The sequence below is a fragment of the Phacochoerus africanus genome, chromosome 5, assembly GCF_016906955.1.
Source record: "Phacochoerus africanus isolate WHEZ1 chromosome 5, ROS_Pafr_v1, whole genome shotgun sequence".
NCBI lineage: Eukaryota > Metazoa > Chordata > Mammalia > Artiodactyla > Suidae > Phacochoerus > Phacochoerus africanus.
The window spans coordinates 53,135,740-53,157,761 of record NC_062548.1 but is presented as its reverse complement, the minus strand read 5'-3'; the positions used below and the strand labels follow the sequence as shown (position 1 = coordinate 53,157,761).

The 22,022-nt window shown below is 47.3% G+C and overlaps 1 protein-coding gene across 3 annotated transcripts in view; it reads left to right on the top strand.

The window, feature by feature from the left end:
- NCK2 (NCK adaptor protein 2) overlaps window positions 1-22,022 on the top strand; it is a 91,830-nt gene that overhangs the window by 29,723 nt on the left and 40,085 nt on the right. Inside the window, exons 3-4 of one of the 3 annotated variants that reach the window (XM_047781313.1) lie at window positions 9,937-10,035; window positions 17,225-17,466. In XM_047781313.1, the coding sequence (XP_047637269.1) occupies window positions 17,241-17,466 (226 nt within the window). In that variant the 5' untranslated portion in view covers window positions 9,937-10,035; window positions 17,225-17,240. The remainder of the gene's footprint in view (window positions 1-9,936; window positions 10,036-17,224; window positions 17,467-22,022) is intronic. The other 2 variants (XM_047781312.1, XM_047781311.1) reach the window with 2 other exon arrangements.

Sequence of the window (22,022 nt, the reverse complement as noted above, 5' to 3'; positions counted from 1 at the left end):
ATGTGCTTGGGGGGCGGGGGTGGGGTGCAGGCTTTTCAAAAGCACACTAGACCTTGAGCAGGTGAATCTCCCAGTGGTGATAGCTGTGTTGATTACCTCGTTTGTGGGCGATGACATCAAGGCTGTTTGCTTACGTCTAAACTCATCCAGTTGGACACATTTAATGGCACAACGCCTGGCCTGGTAAGTGCACCTCAGTGAAGCAAAAAAATGCTGAACCACCATGGCAGGTTGTGAAGCCCTTTACAGACCCACCCACAAGCACCTGCCAACCTGGAGGTGTGTGTGTGGAAACTGCAGTAAGCAGCTTGTTGTTCCAGAACTGGTGGCTTCAGGCGCCCCGCCTTCTCCTGTCACTGGCCCATCTCAGTTCAGAGAGTGGAAAAGCATCTTGAGGAGTTCTTGTCTGGCGCAGAGTAGAAAAGTATCTTGAGGAGTTCTTGTCTGGCGCAGCAGAGATGACTCTGACTAGCATCCATGGGGGTGCTAGTCAGATCCCTGGCCTTGCTCAGTGGGTTAAGGATCCAGCATTGCTGTGAGCTGTGGTGTAGGTTGCAGATGCAGCCCGGATCTGGGGTTGCTGTGGCTGTGGTGCAGGCTGGCAGCTGTAGCTCCAATTAGATCCTTAGCCTGGGAACCTCCATGTGCCATGGGTGTGGCCCTAAAAAGACAGAGAGTGTGTAGCCTTAAAAAGAGAGAGAAAGAAAGAGAGAGAGAGAGAGAGAGAGAGAGAGGAAGGAAGGAAGGAAGGAAGGAAGAGAGAGAGAGAGAGAGGGAGGGAGGGAGGGAGAGAGAGAGAGAAGGAAGGAAGGAAGGAAGGAAGGAAGAAAAAAGCAGCTTGAGTTTTAGGTTACCACTTGTCAGAATCAACTCTCTGGTTGGCTTTTACTATAATGCTGCAAATGTGTTCTTTGGGAACCGTACCGTTCCCAGATGCTACAGTGGTTATAAGACAGTTTGAATAAATCACACCATGAAAGATCAGTTTAATGGAGGCATTTTTTGATGCCGTGTGGACAAACAGGATAGTGACAGACACACTTCTGAACAGAGGCCGGGACCCCCTCCATGCTTGTTGAGGGGGGAATGTGACTAGCAGCTGACTCTGCCTTTTGCTCTGAAATGACATCTGCCCCCTGAGCCTCTCCGAGTTGAACTTGACCCACAGTCACATGGCACGTCCATTGGTGGGATTTGTTGAGGCTTCCCCCCGGCACCTGTGGTGGGCAGGCGGCAGTCAGGCAGACCCTCGCCGATGGTGGGGACAAAGAATGCTTCGTCCACAGGTGGGTATTGCCATAGAAAGCTGCTTTCTCTTTTGGTGCCCCCAGAACTTAGGGACTGCAGGAGATCTGAGACCCCCTCCCCTAGCTGGACCGCTCTGGTGGAGGGATTGGGGACTTGCAACCTAGGCTCTTAACCTGGTTCTTGCCGGGGATTTTGTCGTGCTTTTGAAGGCCCAGAGGGACAGCCATGCCCAGATCAGAAGAGCTGGGAAAACCCTGATCCCAGGAGTCTGGGCTGGGACATCTTCCCTGGCAGCAGCCTGGGTCTGGTGGAGGCTTCTTTTGTGGGAGAAGCTGGACCACCATGTCTTCTAGCCCAAAGCACACATCAGAGAGTTTTGCAAAATCTTGGTCATCTCTTTCCAGTGGTTAGATCCCAAGCCTCATCAGCCTGTGCTCAGAACAGCAGTGTGTGGAGGAAGCGTTGTGCCCCCGAGGTGGCAGGACTGGCTGCCCAATTAGGTGAGAAGCTCTAGGCCTCGGTCTCGTGATAGGGATTTGGAGAGGCGGGGTGAGTGGCGAGATCCATGACCTGAGCACCTGGGTGCATCTGTTTCTTCTCCCCCTTTGGTTCGCTTACTCAGCCACTGTTCCCTTGGTCCTGTCCCATCACTCAAGTTCCTGGCCCCTCTGTAACCAGCATAAGCAGGGCTGCCCTGGGCGCGGCTGTGCAGGGCCAGACCCTCAGTCTCCATCTGCCTCGGATGAGGCTGGGAGCTGCTGTCCCGAGCTGTCACCGTCTCATTTACAAGGGGACCCTCCTCATCTTTCCTGGCAGTGCTGCCATTTTCCTGTTTGAGCAAAGAGGAGGATTCCCACTGCCTCACAGACCCCCTCCTCCCGACATGCCCACCATCAGATGGGCCATGGCTGTCCATCAAGTGAGGATGGCCTCGGACTGTGGTCTCTGATCATGAATGCAAGGGGGCTTTTCCTGTGTTGATTCATCACCTGGGCTGTCCTTCTGGGCAGTGACTGCATCTTCCCTTACTTTCCATTGGCTTGTGGGTCTGTCTCCTTGAATTGTAAGACTCTCCGTATATTCCAGGTACCAGTCTTTGGTCATGAAATGTACTGATTTCTTGACAAGAGTATTTCATCACATTTTGATCTATGGGGATGGATAATTCCCATTTGAGACTTCAGACTTTGAACTAGAGCAGTCTTTTACTCTGCCAGCAATGCTTTCCTATAAAAGGGAGTCTTATACCCTTTAGCTGAAAGGGCTATATATAGCTTATATTGTTCATTGTCCAGCAACCTATTTTTAAATTGAGGGGCTAATAAAGATAAATACGGAGTTCTCATTGTGGCTCAGTAGGTTAAGAACCCGACTAGTATCCTTTGAGGATGCAGGTTCGATCCCTGGCCTTGCTCAGTGGGTTAAGGATCCGGCGTTGCCATGAGCTATGATGTAGGTTGCAGATGCTGCTTGGATCCTGAGTTGCTGTGGCTGGCGGCCGCCGGTCCGATTCAACTCCCTAGCCTGGGAACTTCCCTATGCTGCAGGTGCTGCAGTAAAGAAAAGAAAAGAAAAAGATAAATACAAGGTTTTTAAATGGTGGAATTTTTATAACATTACTTGAATTACTTTTACCGGGTATATAGTCTAGTCTGAGATGGTTCCTTCTCATTAGTTTAATGAGCTTTGCTAATCTCTCCTTTTCTGTGGCTGCTCTCATCAGCCACCAGAAAAAGTTAGATGCTCTCTTTATTATTGACCCATATTTCTTGAATATTTATGTATATTCCATGTACTTTCCCCCTTTTACTTGAAGTAGCTGAATGACATAAATTTTAAATTTTTAATTGGAATTCTTCCATAGCTCCCATCAAGAGTAAAGAGGCTCCCTAAAAAAAAATAAAAAATAAAAATAAAAAATAAAGGAATTCCTGTCATGGCACATCGGAAACGAATCCGACTAGGAACCATGAGGTTGCAGGTTCGATCCCTGGCCTCACTCAGTGGGTTAAGGATCTGGTGTTGCTGTGGCTGTGGTGTAGGTCATCGGCTACAGCTCCAATTAGACCCCTAGCCTGGGAACCTCCAGGCAAAAAAAAAGAAGAGAGTAAAGAGCACATATCATGTAAGACAACACTGAGGGTATCAAAAGGTGACATTGTCCTAAATGATGTATCTTTTTTTTTTTTTTTTTGCTTTTTAGGGCTGTACTTGCAGCATATGGAGGTTCCCAGGCTAGGGGTCGAATCGGAGCTGCAGCTGCCTGCCTACACTACAGCCACAGCAACACAAGATCTGAGCCGTGTCTGCTATCTGCACCACAGCTCATGGCAACGCTGGATCCTTAACCCACTGAGCTAGGCCAGGGATCAAACCCGCATCCTCATAGATGCTATTTGGGCTCGTTTCCACTGAACCACAACAGGAACTCCCAAATGAAGTTTCTTAAATTTGAATCCAACCGCAAACAGGACTTGAGCACAGGGTGCAGTGGACTGTCTCAGTGTCTTGTATCCACATGGGGGTTCTGGTGGCCGAGGCCATCACAGCCACTGGCAAGGAGCATCCGCTGCGAGTGCTTGCTGGCACCTGGGCTCAGGCCCTTCCCAGTGCTGGGTGTGCAAGGAGACAGAGTCCTCACCTGCCAGGAATCCATTCAAATATGTGTGAAGTCCCTCCCGGTGAGTGCCAGAGAAGAGAGAAAGCCGAGTGAGGATCTGGCGGGGCTGGCGGGGCTGGGTGGGGACTTGGGATTCATCAAAAGTGGGGTGTGGATGCGGGCAGGAGAGAGGGGCAAGGCAGCCTTGGAGCAGTGGCCTGAACAAAGTCACAGAGACCAGAGCCAGAGCCAGCCTGGGGTTTTGAGGGGTGTAGGGGGTGTGAGCTTGCAGTGAGAGCCGGCTTCAGCTAAGGCTTCCAGCTGTGTGCTTGTGTGCCAGGGAGCCATGAGGACGGTTGAATGGAGGAGGCACTCCAACCCCTGTTTTACAGGCATCACAGGCAGCTGCTGGGGAGATAGGCTGGGAGCGTAGAGACAGACCAGGAGGGAGGAAAAGCCGCGTCCTCCCTCCCTTGAGCTGCTGGCCCAGAGCAGGGCGGTGGTCTGATTTGGCCCATGGGCAGCTGGGTGTGGGTCGTCTGATGTCACGAACTCAGATGGGACACCGGGGGTCAGGGAGGAGTTGTAGCTGTTTGATGAGTTTTTGTTTGGTTTTGGATCAGCAGGAACACTGAAGGGCTCTGTTTGGATGTGTCTGGAGCACAGTAGGATGTCCACGTAGAGTGTCCCATAGTTGAGGTGGGGGGCAGCATCTGGGAGCAGCCGGTAGGGAGATGGTGCTCAGAGCCAGGAGGGGGGCTGGACTTGCCTGGGCTGGAGTGTGGAGGGGCACCCCCAGACAGCCTGGCTGCTGCATCTCTGGGTCCAAAACAAGAGAAGCCAGTGAGAGATGAGGAAGGAAGCAGAGCAGGGCTGTGTGGCCCCAGGAAGCTGAGTGAAGGGTGACTCCTGGGAGAGCTGACAGAACAGGGTCAGCTGTCATCAGGCAGGGGAGGTGTCCCACAAAGAGGGGGACACTCAGGACACAGTGGTGAGCTGGAGCTTCTCCTGATGCCGGAAGGTCAGGATGTGTTCACACGTGTGCACACAAACACACACACGCTCTCACACACATACCCTCACACACGCACATACATACATTACACACACATACACACTGTACACATACATACAACACACATACACGTGCTCACACACACATACGCGCACAGAGTACACACACATACAACACACACACGTGCACACACAATGACAGGGTGTGTCAGAGGAACACAGGAGCCAACTAAAAGAGCTCCCAGTAGCCAAAGTTAGAACAATTTGAACAGCAGAATAAGATTTGCTTGTAGCCCAAAGTGTAAAATACCTGTAAATTTATACTAATATAACTAAATGACTGAATACATCCCCAAACGGGGGCAGGGGGGGACAGGGAGAGACAGACCTCCCAGAGAGAGGTCCAGAGAATTGCCATAGATCCTCTCCCTCGAGGAGGTGGGGCACCAAACACCCCCCCTTTTTTCCCCCAAAGCACAGTGTGGAAAAGGAGAAGGAGGACTTCATAGGGAGAAATGGGACAGACAAGACCTGGGCCAGGTGACGGGTCTGCACCAGCAGGACAAGGCAGTGACTGTGGGCTTCATCCCTGGGGTCCCCTGGCCAGAGCCCCACTGTCACGGGGGAAGGACATCAGACGGATCCCAAGGGAGGGACATGGCACAGAATACCTGGCAGGAACACCTCCAACGAGAAAGGTCATCAGAACAAGGAAAGCCTGTGGAACCAAGACGAGCCTCTGGAGGCCTGAGGATTCGATGCAAGGTGGGGCCCTGGACAGGATCCTGGGGCGGAAAAGGGCATTAGGGAAAAGTTAAGGACACCTGAATACAGCATGGGCTCCTGAGCATGTATTGATATTGGCTTATTAATTGTAACCAAGGTATCATAGTACTAATGTAAGACAATAATAGGGAAACTAATGAAAACACTTGTAAAAAGTAAAATTATTTTTAAAAAAATTGGGTACAGATGCTAGAAATCTCGATGTCCTCATTCTGTTCTCTTAATAAATGGTAGGGAAGATTTCCTTTAAAAGTGGTACATTCGGGGAATTCCAGTTAATGAACCCTACTAGCATCCATGAGGACGTGGGCCTTGCTCAGTGTGTTAAGGATCTGGTGTTGCCATGAACTGTGGTGTAGGTCGCAGACCCAGCTTGGATCTGGTGTTGCTTTGGCTGTGGTGTAGGCCAGCAACTGTAGCTCCAATTTGACCCCTAGCCTGGGAACCTCCATATGCCGAGAGGGTGGTCCTAAAAAGACAAAAGACTGGGGGAAAAAAAAAGGGGGGGGGTTTTCCCGGGGATTAGTGTTAGATTTGTGTTTCCCAGAAGCATCTGTAGAGGTGTCTGTGTGGTGATTACCCCAGAGCAGCCCACGTCCCCTCTCAGGTCCAGGGTTCCTGTGCTGCCCTGGGCCAGGCTGTATGCTGAGCATCATAGGTGAGGGTCCCTGTCCCCAGGGTGAGGTTTGAGGGGCTTTTTATAATTTCCTTTCCCATTAAATAGGAGAATCTAAAACAATGTCTAGGGATGTGGGTGTAAATCATACACATCTGAAGAACTAAAATGATTTGGCAGCTTCGTCATATTGGATCACTACGATCCGAGATCATGGGGGGTGTTTTTTAAATCACTCTACTTGTATGTTTCAGGATAAGAATGAATAATAAGGTGCTCAGGAAAAAGGTCAGATATCCATCAGTGTAGTCGAATTCATTAGCCAGAGCTAAGGAAGCTCATGACATTTATATTTTGATGTGTTTATGAAATAGATGTCTCAGTTATGAAAGTTACAGCTAAGTTTATGGTGTGGGAAAAAATAGCAAGGTTTTATAAACCCCTAAACATGATGGCATGTGGCTGTTTGTCTGCCTTGGTAGCAGTGGTGCACTGTCTGAAAATACTTCACACTCCGGGCGTTCTAGAGAAGGGTCATGTTTGATTTTCAAAGATGGGTCTTTTTCTTTTTTAAATTTCAGCTCTGTTGAAGTATCATTGACAAATGAAACTGTAAAACAGTTAAAGCGTCCCTGGTGGTGGTTGGATAGACATAAATTCTAGGAAAGGATTCCCCCGTCACATTAATTAGCACATTTTTCTTTTTTCCTTTTTTTTTTTTTTTCTTTTTAGGGCTGCACCTGTGGCATATGGGGGTTCCCAGGCTAGGAGTTGAATCAGAGCTGCAGCTGCCAACCTCCACCACAGCTCACAGCAATTCAGGATCCAAGCCATGTCTGTGACCTACATCACAGCTCAAAGCAACGCCAGATCCTTAACCCACAGAGTAAGGCCAGGGATCAAACCCACATCCTCATAGATCCTAGTCGGGCTCATTACTGCTGAGCCACAACGGGCACTCCATAATTAGCACATCTGCTATCTCATATATTTCTATATTTCTATATATATATATGAGAACATTTCTACTGTCTTAGCAAAGTTCTGTCATACACACAGTATTATCAACTGTAGTCACGTGACTTACCTTAGATCCTCAGACCTCATTCATCTTGGGCTGAAAGCTTCTATTTTACCCCTTTACCACCCTCTTCCTGTTTCCTCTGCCTCCAGCCCCTGGCAACCACTCTTCTACTGTCTGTAAATTTGCCTTTGGGGAAAGCATTTTTTCCATGGCTGGTATTTTCCCCATCACTGCACCGCTGTAACGTCTTCCAGGCTGGCATACGGCAGTGTTGCTTCCAAGTCCAATACAGTTTTATGGACTTTCATTTGTTTTACAATTAATACTATATACTACAATTGGCTTATTAAATTGACAGCGATTCTCCAAAATGAGGGTCCACGGCCATTATTTACTGTTCACAGCAGTTTTCCCAGTGTGATGAATGTCTGAGACAACCACAAGGAAACTGAGAATGCTTAGCAAAAGTTGGCAGAACGAGCACTCCATGGCCTGAGCAGTAAATTTTGTGTAAATAAATAGTATGTCCCAGATTCTACCTGAAAAGACAGCACCCCCAGTCTAATCTCTTTAGAATTTCCTAGGCACTAATGCATCATATTGACTTGTGGTCTGGTCATTGGAATAATGCATTGATTTTGTCTAGGCATGTCACGTAGTAAAATGAGTTGCTGAGTGATTAGCTCTTGAAAACTGGTTGATAAACACACATTTTAGGTATTTTCCTTATGTTGCTTAATCTGGGGGGAGGGACTGATCCTAGCAGTCAGGATGAATTAATAGTAGATACTTTAAAAAGGTGGGGAGAGGAGGTGCAGCAGAAACACTAGATTTATCATAAAATGTAAAATTTTGTCTTTATTGAAAAGTACCATGCACTAACAGATCCTGCTTAAGACCCAGTAAAAAGAAAGTTCACTTAGGAAATTATGTGTACTTCACACCCAATAAAACATCTGCTATCAAAAAACCAGAGAAACAAGAGTTCCCACTGTGGCACAAAGGGATTGGTGGCATCTTGGGAGTGCTGGGATGCTGGTTTAATCCCTGCCCCGGCACAGTGGCTTAAGGGTCTGGTGTTAAGCCACAGCTGTGGCTTAGGTAGCAACTGTGGCTTGGATCTGATCCCTGGCCAGGGAACTCCATATGCCACAGGGCAGCCAAAACAGAAAAAACAAAAACAAAAAAACCCAGTCTTGGTGAGGATGTGGAGAAATCAGAACCCTTATGTACTGTTGGTGGGAATGTAAAAGGGTCTCTATGAAGATCAGCATAGAGATTTCCTCAAAAACTCAGACCTAGAACTATGGTCCAGTGAGACCTGCCACTCAGTGTCACGTGGAGGTAGGTAGAGTGGTGATGTCTAACATTTATCCAGCACTAACCAGGTAGACCAGTATCTGGTCTCTTTTCATCCTCACATCTGCAAGCAGCAAGGTCAGAAGTTAAGTGACTTGCCCCACGGTCGACTGTCTGGTGGGACCTGAGCCTGGATCTCCATCCATCCTTGACTTTCTCCAGCCAATGAAATGCATTCCCAGGAATGGCTCCCATGGTCGCCCACAGAGGAAACTGTCACAGACTCACAGATGGAGACTTTACAGCTCATAGGCTCCAATATCCAGAAAAATTAGAAAACATCATAAAAAAAATTCTTCTCCAAAGTAACCCTTGGAGCCAAGGTCACTGGAGTCTTAATGACTCAGAAGCCCTCTGCCCTGTACTGTCCAGCCATGCCCAGCAGGTGCAGCAGCAGGGAAGTGGCCGTCTGCCCAGGGGACAGCAGTACAGACAGGCCGGCCCCACACACATACCCGGAGGGTGGGTCGGGAGGAACTCAGCTCTTGGACCCTGTGTTTTGAAATTGGGAAACTTTTACCTTTCAACTCAGCCTAGCCTTCTTCTGCACCTCCTCAAATAAAATATTAGAACAGCAGCACACCTTCCACATCACACCTGGAAGATCGGGAGCACCTGCTGTGCCCCCAGGTGTTTTCACTGATGACCAGTTTATCAAAATGAAACTGACATTCTGTTCTTGTTAATGGGCATCTGCCTCAGCCTGGGGATCACTCTTTTTTAGCTATGCTGCAAAATGCTGCTACTCAGGACACTACCAGGTTGGAGAGGATATTAGGGAGAGCTCAGGCTTTGGGATGGGACAGTTCCAGTGGGTTTGGGATGGGACGGTGCCAATGTGTTTGGGTTCTGGCTCCATGTTCTTTCTAGCCTGTAGATTTGGACGAGCCCGTTTCATCATTCATTAAACCTATCTTCGGATCATCTCTATTTCAGAGGGTAGTTGTAGACCTTTGATGAGCTGACACTGAGGAAACAGCACCTTGAACATGAGGGAACTGTTAGCGACTCATCCTGTGACAGTCTACCCATCACCGCTCAGGTGCAGCACCGGGAAAAGGCATTTTAGCCTGCTCAGTTGTTTGTTTTCTCTCCCGCTCAGAATGTATTTTTGTGCCTTAGGAAAGTGGTAAGACCTTGACTTTTGTCACTCTCAGCTTAATTAACTTGCTGAGCGTTGGAACAGCCACCAGATCCCATATTGTGTCCTCCTTAAAGTTGAAGTATATTAGCTGTAATTAGTGATCCTGCTTGTAAAAAGCCACCAACTGGCCTTTCTGTTCCCCTCAGGATACTACAGGTTTCCTGCCAACTCCTGTCAAATTAGTTGGCATCTGGCAAGTCTTTTATCTCCAACACAACTTGAAACTTTCATAAGGAATTTATAAGGTATTGTAACAGCTTCTGAGACCGTTTCTTTGACGAGCTCTCCTTAATGCAAATGTGCTATTTTAAAGTATTTATAAATACAACCCAAGGGAGGAAAACATTGTGATAAATAAACATAGACAGTGTTGCTTTTTTGGACTGACCTTGGCATAATTACTGCATTGGTTTTCTGCTGGAGCAACTTGCCACAGACTTAGTGGCTTAAAAACAGCCCAAGTGTATCCTCATCCATTACTGGAGGTGGGAGGGTACAGACATCTTTGGGGGAGCGGGCTGCTATTCTACTGCTTCTACTGAAAACCTCTATTTGCTTGAGTTTCCATAATCATTGGTTGACTGCATTGAAGGCATGAGATATGACAAAACTCCTTGAACCTATATCAAAATAGATTGTATTATTGGAGTAATTTAGATTGTATGTTGAAAATCAAGGTAAGGATTTCTTTTCATATAGTCATTTTCTTTTCCTACCTGGCTACTTTATAAAATCAGTTATTTGCTCATAGATAAATATTTTGCTATATTTCTATATTCTCGTGTACACACAGGTGTTTTTTCTGAAATTCCCAGAGGTAAAATGTTATACCTATTTTGTCTGTCTGTCTGTTTGAATTGAATTGAATAAATCATATCCCATCCACGTAAGGTTTACATTACTCAGTGGGACTGGCAGTTTCTTTTTTTTTTTTTTTTTTTTTGACTTTTTGTCTTTTGGGTCCGCACCTGCGGCATAGGGAGGTTCCCAGGCTAGGGGTCCAATTGGAGCTGTAGCCACCAGCCTATGGCACAGCCACAGCAACTCAGGATCCGAGTCACGTCTACAACCTACACCACAGCTCATGGCAATGCCGGATTTGGATCTTCAAACCACCGAGTGAGACCAGGGATCGAACCTGTGTCCTCATAGATGTTAGTCAGATTCGTTTCCACTGAGCCACAATAGGAACTCAGAGACTGGCAGTTTCTTAAAGCTGCATGACCCTGGTCATCTCTGAGGTTGGCTGGATTGGTCAGTCCCTAGAAAGATGACCAACTGAGTCGGGTGTATATTACCCTCCGAGTTATCAGTTTGTCTCATTGCGCTTCCCATTAAACTGGTGGCTGAAGCCTCAGCAGCCACTATCAGTGCAGCACAGGGCCTCCCACTGGTGACCAGGTGAACAGGTAATGCAGGTGCCCTTAGGGAAGGAAAACTGTAGGTCATATACAAATGACCTCTGGGGAAGGGACCCCAGACAGTGACACTTAGATGGGGAGGTGAAGAGAGGAGTCTCCTGGGAGGTGCCCCTGCGCCTAGGGCCTAAGTCACAAGAAAGCAGAAGCTGGGATGGCTCAGTCTCTAGGGAACCCTGGTGCCCCAGAAGAGTGTCTGCAGCTTAGGAGATCCTGACTGGTGGAAGGAAGGGGTCACCAGAATGGGTCCACTTTCCAGTCACCAGGTTTCCGCAGCACACAGAGGGCGTTCGTTCTGACCGTGGGCCCTGTTCTTCGTCTCCGGGTGGACAGGATGCTCAGATCTTTTCACACAAGGACCCAGGTGAGGCGCTCTTCCTACCCCACATGAGAGAAGGGCATCCGGGCTGAGCTTCACGGCCACACCTGGATGACATGAACCCTCACCCTCTGAAACACCATGCTGTCGGCCTGAGCATCCAGAATGCCTCGTGAGGCAAGGCGAGTATTGCTTCCCATTTTACGGAATAAGCTGCAGGGTGGATGCACAAAGGGCTCCACTAAGCGTAGCATTCCAGACTCTCGACTCAGGTTTTCTGTTTGCAGTTACGATCAAATGGTTCATCTTGATCCCTGCGACCTCTTTGGAAGTATCTGTGAGCAATTAGGGGGTGGGGGGTGGGAGGTTTTTGGCTACCACAAGAGTATGTAACACAGTAATAGACCAGCAAGATGCAGTTAACAGGATCCTTTTTAGAAAGAGAGTCCCAGATTAGGATTGTGATTATTTTAGGAGTTGGTGAAAACTGCTGGGCCAAGAAAGTTTTAATAGCTATTCTAGTAGGGTGGGTTTTTTGTGTTTTTTTTTTTTTTTAATCTTCTACCTGAGACTTGAAAAAGCAGTTTGGCACCTTAAGTTTTCTGACAATTTCTTTTATTTATTTATCTTATTTTTTGCTTTTTAGGGCTATACCTGCAGCATATGGAAGTTCCCAGGCTAGGGGTCGAATCGGAGCTGTAGTCACCACAGCCACAGCACTGTGGGATCCGAACCACGTCTGCAACCTACACCACAGCTCACAGCAATGCCAGATCCTTAACCCACTGAATGAGGCCAGGGATCGAACCCATGTCCTCATGGATGCTAGTTGGATTCATTAACCACTGAGCCACAATGGGAACTCCTGAGAATTTCTTTTGTTCAGTATAACATGTTCTTGCTAAGCTCTATTCTAGACAGGTCACAAGGCATTAGACATGAGCTGGTATAAAATATCAAATTTGTGGCTTTTCTTTCTGTTGGCATAGCTGGGTGATAACTAGCTTAGTTAATGAAGGCAAAAATTAGATTTTCTTGAACTGCCCAAGCTGGAGGGATAAACACGCATTATGCTTTGGATCTGACCTCTATGATTCTACCTTATCTATTGATAATAATCCCATTTCTGACTTAAAACCTCAGTAGTCAGGTAGAATGTACTTTTTCAGAACTTCTTTTACGGTTTTTCCATGTTAGGAGTAAGTCCCTCTGTATGATTTCCTTAATTGTGGAATAAACCTGATTCAGCTCCAGGCTGTTCCTATTGTAATCGGTCCTACACCCACAGCAAATTGCTCTTCCGTGGGAGTTCCCATTGTGGCTCAGGGAAGCAAATCTGACTGGTATCCATGAGGACGCAGGTTCAATCCCTGCCCTTGATCAGTGGGTCGGGGATCCGGCATTGCCATGAGCTATGTTGTAGGTCACAGATGCAGCTCGGATCCTGCATTGCTCTGGCTGTAGCTTAGGCCTGTGACTACAGCTCCGATTTGATGCCTAGTCTGGGAACCTCCCTATGCCACAGGTGCGGCCCTAAAAAGACAAAAAGAAAAAAAAATTCTTCCATGAATGAAACTGCTTCTGCTGGGCTCCTGGGACAGGTTCCCAGGCCTCAGGTGGCACTGGCCTCTCACCCACCCACGACTCCCTCCAGGATGGTGTCTGGTGACCCAGGGGAGGAGGAATGAGGTCTTGGCAGGGGGCCGGCCCTACTGCACCTGCGCACTGATTGTCATGGGAGCAGGAGAAGCAGCATGTGGAGTTTTATTCTAAGGGGCTGTCTGGAGTCACCTACTGCTCATCCTCTTGCTTAGCCCCTGGTCCCTGCTCCATCCTGTCCATCTCTGGGCCCCAGGCCAGCCTCCCCCACCCCCATCCCCTAGCAGTGCCCTGTCTGACCCTCAGCCGGCACCCACTAGGTTGTGTAGCCATCTGCCCTTGTCCCTGTCCACGAGGCTCTGCTCCCCTGGTCCATGGGCGGCTGGAAAGGACCCTTCACTCAGGATGCTGTGCGGCCCACTCAGCCCCATGGGCAGCTCCTCACAGGAGCAGTGCGCGCCACAGGGCCCCTGGGGGTTGAGTTTCTGAGGTCGAAGTTCTCAGGCTTGGTTGACCTTAGACTGCCTTCGCCTGGTTACGCCCATGGGGCTGCTGTTGATTGGCCAACACGCCAAAGCGCCGAAGTGGGTAAGGTGGTGATTGGTGTACTTGAGTGGAGTGAGGATTGCCACTGGCTGGCCTCCTGCAGCATGCGGGAGAGCGTCTTGTCCGCAACCATCACTGGGTGAGGTGGTTGTGACCTTGGGAACTGTGATCACTGGGTGAGGTGACTGTTGACCTGGGGACTGATCACTGGGTGAGGTTGTTGTTGATTGGATGGCCTCCTGAAGCTTTTTTATTGTTGGGAAGCTGTCATAAGTCAGCTACAACAGATATGAAGCCTGTCGCTTTGGGCAGGGAACAGCCAGTCATGTTTTAGTTGCTTGGAAACTTAAATTTCTTTTGTCCCAGAATCACAGATGCTGGATGGAATAAGCCTGTCCAAGGATAGACCCCACATCAGTTCTCACCCCCTGCCCGCCCCCAGAAGTGGGCCTGTGAGCACAGTGCTGGGCTCCTGGCTCTGTTGTTGAGCGAGTCACTGAATCTCTGATCCTCTATCTCCCGAAAGCTCCACCTCCCCGCAAGGCAGGTGTTTGGAGACAGAATGATTGCCCCTTGTGCACCCGAGTGTCCTCCCCAAGACTGAGCAGTCACCTTCCTATGTCTGTGCCCTGGACCCAGGAAGAGCACCTGTGAGGGGGTCTGTCACCATCACTAGGGGCCCATGAGACTCTTGGATGCTCATGCCGCACTCCTGGAGGGTCCACTATGATTGATCGAGGGTACAGCTTGGCACTGCAGTTTCTAGGCTCTCATATGATGTTCAGAAAGTTTATAAATTGCTTTGATTTGTCTTAGGGGTGGGCTGTTCTTGTTAAAAAACTGTTTTAAAAATTGCCTAATTAAGTGGATTAAGGATCCGACGTTGCCGTGAGGTGCGGTGTGGGTCAAAGATGTGACTCCGATACCACATTGTGTGGCTGTGGCGTAGGCCGGGGCTATAGCTCGGATTAGACCCCTAGCCTGGGAACCTCCATATGCCGGGGGAACGGCTCAAGAAAAGGCAAAAAAGACAAAAAAATTAAAAATAAAAAGTGGGGATTTCCCGTCGTGGCTCAGTGGTTAACAAACCTGACTAGCATCCATGAGGACTCGGGTTTGATCCCTGGACTCGCTCAGTGGGTTAAGGATCTGGCGTTGCCATGAGCTGTGGTGTAGGTTGCAGACACAACTGGGATCCTGCATTGCTGTGGCTATGGTGCAGGCTGGCAGCTGCAGCTCTGATTTGACCCCTAGCCTGGTGCTGCAGGTGCAGCCCTAAAAAGACAAAAGACAAAAAGAAAAGAGAAGAAACAGTGTGGCATTCAGACAAACTCTTGTGTGAGCCCCATTGCTATGACTTCCCAGCCCCTCCCTTTGTATTGAAAACAGAGAAAGGACCTTCCTGACTTTCAGAAATCTGACCTGACAGTAAGGTCAGTATAGAATATGGTGTGGACTTGAGATTTGCTGAAAGCGGGTAACATTATTGCCTACAGTTTGGAAATGAGCTTTGTATAAACACTCTCTTCTTGGATATTGTTTATGTTCTGCATAAGGTTTATTAAACATCTCCTTCCCAAAAGGTTTCCTATCTCTAAATTTGGAGGTTAATTCATGAAAGAGGAGAACATGCATTATTTATAAGTGTCTTTAGCATCAGGTGGGAAGTGTCATGTTATTTAAAAATGGGGATTCATGCTTCACGGAGTCAGTGCGCTGGTCCCCGCTGTCATCCTGAAGTCATCCTGTAAATAATGAGAGCGCCTCTCTGTCAGAAAAGGAGAGGGCTGGAGTCAGGAGTCTTTCCATTATTCATTTCTTCCTCATTTTGAGTAAACTTCCAGTCATTTAAAAGACAGAATGTTGAATTTTTCTGCCTAAAAAATACTGGTCCAGCTTCTACCTGAGAAGTAGGGAGTTGCTGAAACTAGCTTATAACTGTACTCATTTTAGTTATTCAGATATGCCTGAGCCATTTATTAATAATAGATAATTCCGTAGTTAACTAAGTATGCTCTATACTCTGTTTTTTGTTTTAAAGATAATTGAATTTTGGAATGATTTTGCAATACTTTTATTCCCAGTATTCCACGTTTTATGGGTCTTGACAAGTATGTCGTGACACATACTCACTCTTATAGTATCCTTTGGAGTTGTTTCGTTTCGCTGCTCTAAAAATGCCTGCACTCCATCTCATCATTGCTCTCTCCCCTTTCCCGGCCACCACCGGTCTTTGTAACATCTCCGTAGTTTTGCCATTTCCAGAATGTCACATCTTTGGAATTATTAAGGAAAAAATGACACTCATTAAAGACCAGTCCAGCAGACTTTACTAGGGGGAGTACAACAAGGGGTTTTCGCAGTGGGGGGAGAGATTGGGCTCCACTCCACATACAGGAGGGGAAAGTGAGACTTTATAGCTGGGCAGCAGGTGCATGCACAACCACTACGAGGAACCAGCAGAGCTAAGGGGGGTTCTGGCTACATGGACCTCACAGGATCCCTCCTGAAAGCAGCCCAGGATGATCAGACACCACTTGGGCAAGGGTGGAGGCATCTGGCTGAACTAGCTTAGCAGGATTCTTGCTAAAAGTGGGCACTGCAAAGACAGACTCAAGTACCGAACTCGTTTGGGAAGAGAAATCAGAAGAGCCTGACTACCATTTGGTCTAATAGCAGAGTCTTTGTGCCAGTCATACAGTCTGTGCCTTTTCAGATTGGCTTCTCTCACTTGACCATAAGCACTGGAAGTTCTTCCATGTCTTTTTGTGGCTTGACAGTTCATTTCTTTTCAATCACTGAATAATAGTCCATTTTCTGGATGTACCACAGTTTGTTTCTCCATTCATCTACCAAAGGACATCTTGATGGCTTCCAAATTTTGGCACTTGCAGGTGAAGCTACAATAAATGTCTGTGTTTCAGGTTCCAGGAATGCTTTTTTACTTAAGGAAGAAGGTACAAAGATAGCCTTCCCAGGTATCCCGGACTCAGTTTTCCTTAGTGCTAACATCTTAGGTGTTTAGGGACCTTCGTCAAAACAGTCAGGGGTAAAATTAGTCAGTGGCACTGTTGGCTAGACTTATCTGGATTTTACCAGTGTTTATATTTCAGGATGCAATCCAAGATACCACATTGTAGTTTGGGTGTGTCATGTCCATTAAATATGTCCATAAAATTAAGCATATCCTTAGATAGTAGGCATCAAGAGATCAGCCAGAAGGATCTGGTATTCCTTCATCCTGTAAGCAGGTTTCCTTGTCGTATGGTTGTCTAGAACTCTTGGAAGGTTTTTTTGGTTGCCGCTTGAATTCTGCAGAGCGTGCAGAATTCCTAGTGTGCAAACTTAAGATTTGTTTCACGAGGCTGCCGTTTCTAAACCAAGTATTCCCATGTGTTGAAGGAAGGTCGCTGAAGGTTATTTGGAGACCCAGGCAACACTCAGTGGCCGAGTTTTTACTAAAAGCTGTCAGGGCATCATCTTCCAAGTGGGGACAAAGGATGAAGCTTTTGGCTGGGTCTCTAATGAGCCTCTCGCCTGTTTTGCTGACAGAAGGACTCCATGAAAGATGACAGAAGAAGTCATCGTGATAGCCAAGTGGGACTACACGGCCCAGCAGGACCAGGAGCTAGACATCAAGAAGAACGAGCGCCTGTGGCTGCTGGACGACTCCAAGACATGGTGGCGGGTGCGGAACGCGGCCAACAGGACGGGCTATGTGCCTTCCAACTACGTGGAGCGGAAGAACAGTCTCAAGAAGGGCTCCCTCGTGAGGAACCTCAAGGACACACTGGGTGAGTGTCCTTTCTCAGGATGCAGGGAGGAGGGGTCATCGTTTTAGTTGGTGTTGGAGAGGGAAAAAAAAAAAAAAAAAGGATGTTTTACGTATTAACATCTTTCTTCATGTCTTTTTCTGAAATTCTGGAAATGGGGAGAGATCCAGCGGAGAAATCCACTGTGTTGTTTGTTGGAGATTCTAGAATCTGGAGTTCCATGTGAGCGGACCCTTCTGTGTCTGGGGCCCCTGCTCGTTTCTGTCTCCTGGCATCCACTTTCTGGAGGGTCCCGGGATGGAATTGCCATCCCCTGGGGATGTCCACAGCTCCACCTGTGTCATTCCACCAGAGCTTTTCCATCTCACAGAATCCTGCACCTGTGGCTTTTGTGCATAGAGAAGCAGACAGCGAAAAGCGCTTTGAACCGGGTGAACTTTTCCCCTCTTTTAAATTGGTGGCATTTCACACTGCAGCCCTGGGCAGTGCCAGCTAAGTGGGGACAGGAGTGGCGGTGTGATGCCAGCTGACCAGGGTGACTCATGGGGGCTCTCTATCTGCCCGGCTTTCTTCCTGCGATCCTGTTTCCCCTCCCTGGTGTCCAGCCGTGGGAAAGGCCACCTGCGTCCCCTGAAATTGATGGTGTCCAGTATTGCCTCGGTGTGGGTATCAGACTTCTGCACAGTAGTTCTGCACCCAGAGTGTGGGTGAGAGCGTAGGCCCTGCCACCTGAGACCACTGCTTATCACAGAAGAGTTTGAGGTTGAAAACATGAGTGTTATCACCCACATGACATTTCCTTGAGGTTTTCCTTTTCATTTCTTTGGGTTTTTTGGTGTGATTTCCCCTAATTTTTATTAATGGCCATGTCCTCAATCTTGGCACAGTTGTTGGTATAACAGAGGTGCCTTAATTAAAAAAAAATAATTGAATAAATAATTAGTTATTGCATCTAAGTTGATAATAAGAAATTGTGTCTAACCAGTCTTTAGGCTGAATAAATTGAGTATTAAATAATAAGAAAGCAGATCTTGCTATGGCAGATGGAGAAGTCCATCACAATTAAGTTCACTGGGACAAAATGACTTAAGCTGATACTTTATTCTTGACTACTTGGCAGTAATCTCATAATGATTTTTTTTTAATGATTTTTATTTTTTCCGTTATAGCTGATTTACACTGTTCTGTCAATTTTCTGCTGTACAGCAAAGTGACCCAGTCACACATACATATATATGTTCTTTTTCTCACATTATCCTCCGTCATGCTCCATCACAAGTGACTAGATAGAGTTCCTTTTCATTTCTAACAAGAGAATTTGTTTCATTTGCGGGAGGGGAACAGGTAGGAAAACCAGAAAGAAAATGTTAAACTCTGCATGTGACAAGAGTTGCAACCTACCCACCTTTCATTTTTCTGCAATCTGAACGCATCCACTGCTCTCATCGAAACCATTTAGAGCCTTTATCCATTGGGTAGTAATTCTATGTTACATGTTAGGTTATTTCCACAATTTGAAGGGAGAAATGAGACATAGACCTGTGTGTGATTCACACTGACTACTGTAGATTCTGCCTGATGGAGAAATTCTGTTTTTCATGAGCAAGCTGATTATTTTTCACAAATCTGACACCCTTTTATTTTTTTTATCCTTTTTTTTTTTGATGATCATGTCACTTGAGAAGAATATTGTTGTCCAGTGTTTATAACTCTTCATTAACTATGATAAGGAAATGCAGGCAGGAGTTCTCGTCGTGGCTCAGTTGTTAATGAACCCAACTAGCATCCATGAGGACATGGGTTCAATCCCTGGCCTTGCTCAGTGGTTTAAAGATCTGGCATTGCCATGAGCTGTGGTGTGGGTCACAGATATGGCTTGGATCCTGAGTGGCTGTGGCTGTGGCTGTGACTGGCAGCTGTAGCTCTGATTCGACCCCTAGCCTGGGAACCTCCATATGCCACAGGTTCAGCCCTAAAAAGACAAAAAAAAAAAAAAAAAGAAAGAAAAAGAAAAGAAAGAAAGAAAGAAGCATGAATAGGTAAATACTTTGAGTGCCCTGAACGTAATTTTATTTATTTTTTCCAATTTCAGCCTCTCATTCACTGAAGTACCTGCTTTTGGAGATGCTAAACATTGTTGACTTATATTCTTACTGTTTTTTAAAAAAACCTATTCTCAGGATTCTAGTAAAGAACGAAATACTCAGGGAATTCCCTGGTGGCCTAGCAGGTAAAGGATTTGCATTGTCACTACAGTGGCTCCGGTCACTGCTGTGGCATGTCTTCAGTCCCTTTTCAGTTCCTGGCTTGGGACCGTCTGCATGCCACAGGCGTGGCTGAAAAAAAAAGAAAAGAAGAAGGAAATGCCCAGAAACTGAGCAGAATGCTAGGAAGTAACATAAGACAAAGCAGGCACTCGCGTTATCTCCAGATTCCTTTGAACAGCTTGTCACTTTTTCCTTTGGTTTTTAGAGCAAAAAGACAGCTGAGTGATGAAGCACCCCTCTCTCTAGGGCTCAGGTTTTCATGAGCTGTGGTCGGTCCCATGTGTCCGCATACCCTGGACTCTAGAACTCAGGGGGCCTGGCTCAGCCAGTGCATGCGCGTGCTGGGTGCCAGGCAGCTCCCCCCCACCCCCGCCCCAACAGATGGCCACCCAGCTCTGCTGGAACACGTCTCCTTGTGTAGAGTCAGCCAATTCCATTTTTGGAGAACACAGATTGCTAGAAAGCTCTTCCTTAAATAGAACCCAAGTTTGCTTTTCTTTAACTTTCTCCCCTCGGCTCTCCTTTGCCCTCCAGAGCTGTGCCAAGGATTGGGCTCCTTTCTGTAAAAGGGCCACTCCTCTTTGGCTTCCTCTCCCCCAGGCACACACCGCCTTGCAAACGTTTGAACCAAGCATTATTTATTTTATTTTATATATTTTTTTTAATTTTTATTTTTTGTCCTTTGCCTTTTCTAGGGCCACTCCCACGGCATATGGAGGTTCCCAGGCTAGGGGTAGAATTGAGCTGTAGCTGCCGTCCTACACCACAGCCACAGTAACTCGGGATCCGAGCCGCTTCTGCAACCTACACCACAGCTCACGGCAACGCCGGATCCTTAACCCACTGAGCAAGGCCAGGGACCAAACCTGAAACCTCATGTTTCCTAGTCGGATTCGTTAACCGCTGCGCCACTACGGGAACTCCAAGCATTATTTATTTTAACAATACAAATAAAGCTATGTGCTGAAAGCCGTATCTATTAGAGGCAGTTGACATTCATGAGCTAAAGGCTCTCAGGGGTCAGTATTCCCATTGCAGGGAAAAAGTTCCCCCTTTGTTGCCCATTTTTGCTTCGATGTGTTTACTGTGCTCACTCAAAGCCCTGCTTAGTAGTTGGCCAAAGGGAGACCTTGCTATCTTGGCATGAGTGTTCCATTGCCCTCTTGAGCCGTGTTGAGGAGAAGGGAGCAGCCCCACAGGAAATCACCACGGGGAGTGACTGACTTCTCCACAGCCTGGCTATGGCATCTCTGTCAAGAAGGGAGGTGTAAACCACTTCCGCAGCCTCTCCCGCCTCCCGCTGGTCTCTGCCGCAGAAAAGTTGGAGCTAAAACATCCGGGGCTTCCTATTCAAAAGGTTGTGACCTGTATGTTGTTGGAATTACAGTGTGATTTAGATTGATGATCAGCCAACAGAAATTCTCTCTGCTGTGTATCAGGAGGAGTGAACACAACATCAAAGGAATTCCCATCGTGGCTCAACGGAAATGAATCTGACAAGCATCCATGAGGACACAGGTGCAATCCCTGGCCTCGCTCAGTGGGTTAAGGATCCAGCATTGCTATGAGCAGTGGTGTAGGTTGCATATGCAGCTCAGATCTGGTGTTGCTGTGGTTGTGGTGTAGGCTGGTGGGGTGGCCCTAAAAAGCAAAAAAAAAAAAAAAAAAATTAAAAATTACACCACATGTGTTGACTGTCTAGTAGCTACTCCTGACACCATCCACATTTGTCATTTATAGAAACACACCTAATTTCTAAATCCATGGTTAAGAGTTCCCTGGCAAGGGAGTTCCCATTGTGGCACAGCAGAAACGAACCCAACTAGTATCCATGAGAACGCTGGTTCAATCCCTGGCCTCGCTCAGTGGGTTAAGGATCCGGCATTGCAGTAAGCTGTGGTGTAGGTTGCAGAGGCAGCTTGGACCCCATGTTGCTGTGGCTGTGGTGTAGGCCGGTGGCTACAGCTCTGATTAGATCCCTAGGCTGGGAACTTCCATATGCTGAGGGTACAGCCCTAAAAAACAAACAGAAAAACAAACAAACAAACAAACAAAAATTTCCCTGGCAAATACCTGGCTGGAAATAAAATAGCACCAGACTCCTCAGCAAAGTCCCTGTGTTCTAAACCTGGGTTGACATCTCAGGTCACAGGTAACCGAGACTAGGCAGCGCTCTGTTGAGGCTGGTCACAAATTTAGCTTAATCACATGGAGTAGTTTGTTAGAGTGACTTCAAGAAAGCAATGCCTTTCCCCCAAAAGATCTCTCTGTTGGGAAAGGATGCACATTCTTTTTCCTTTTCCTTTAATA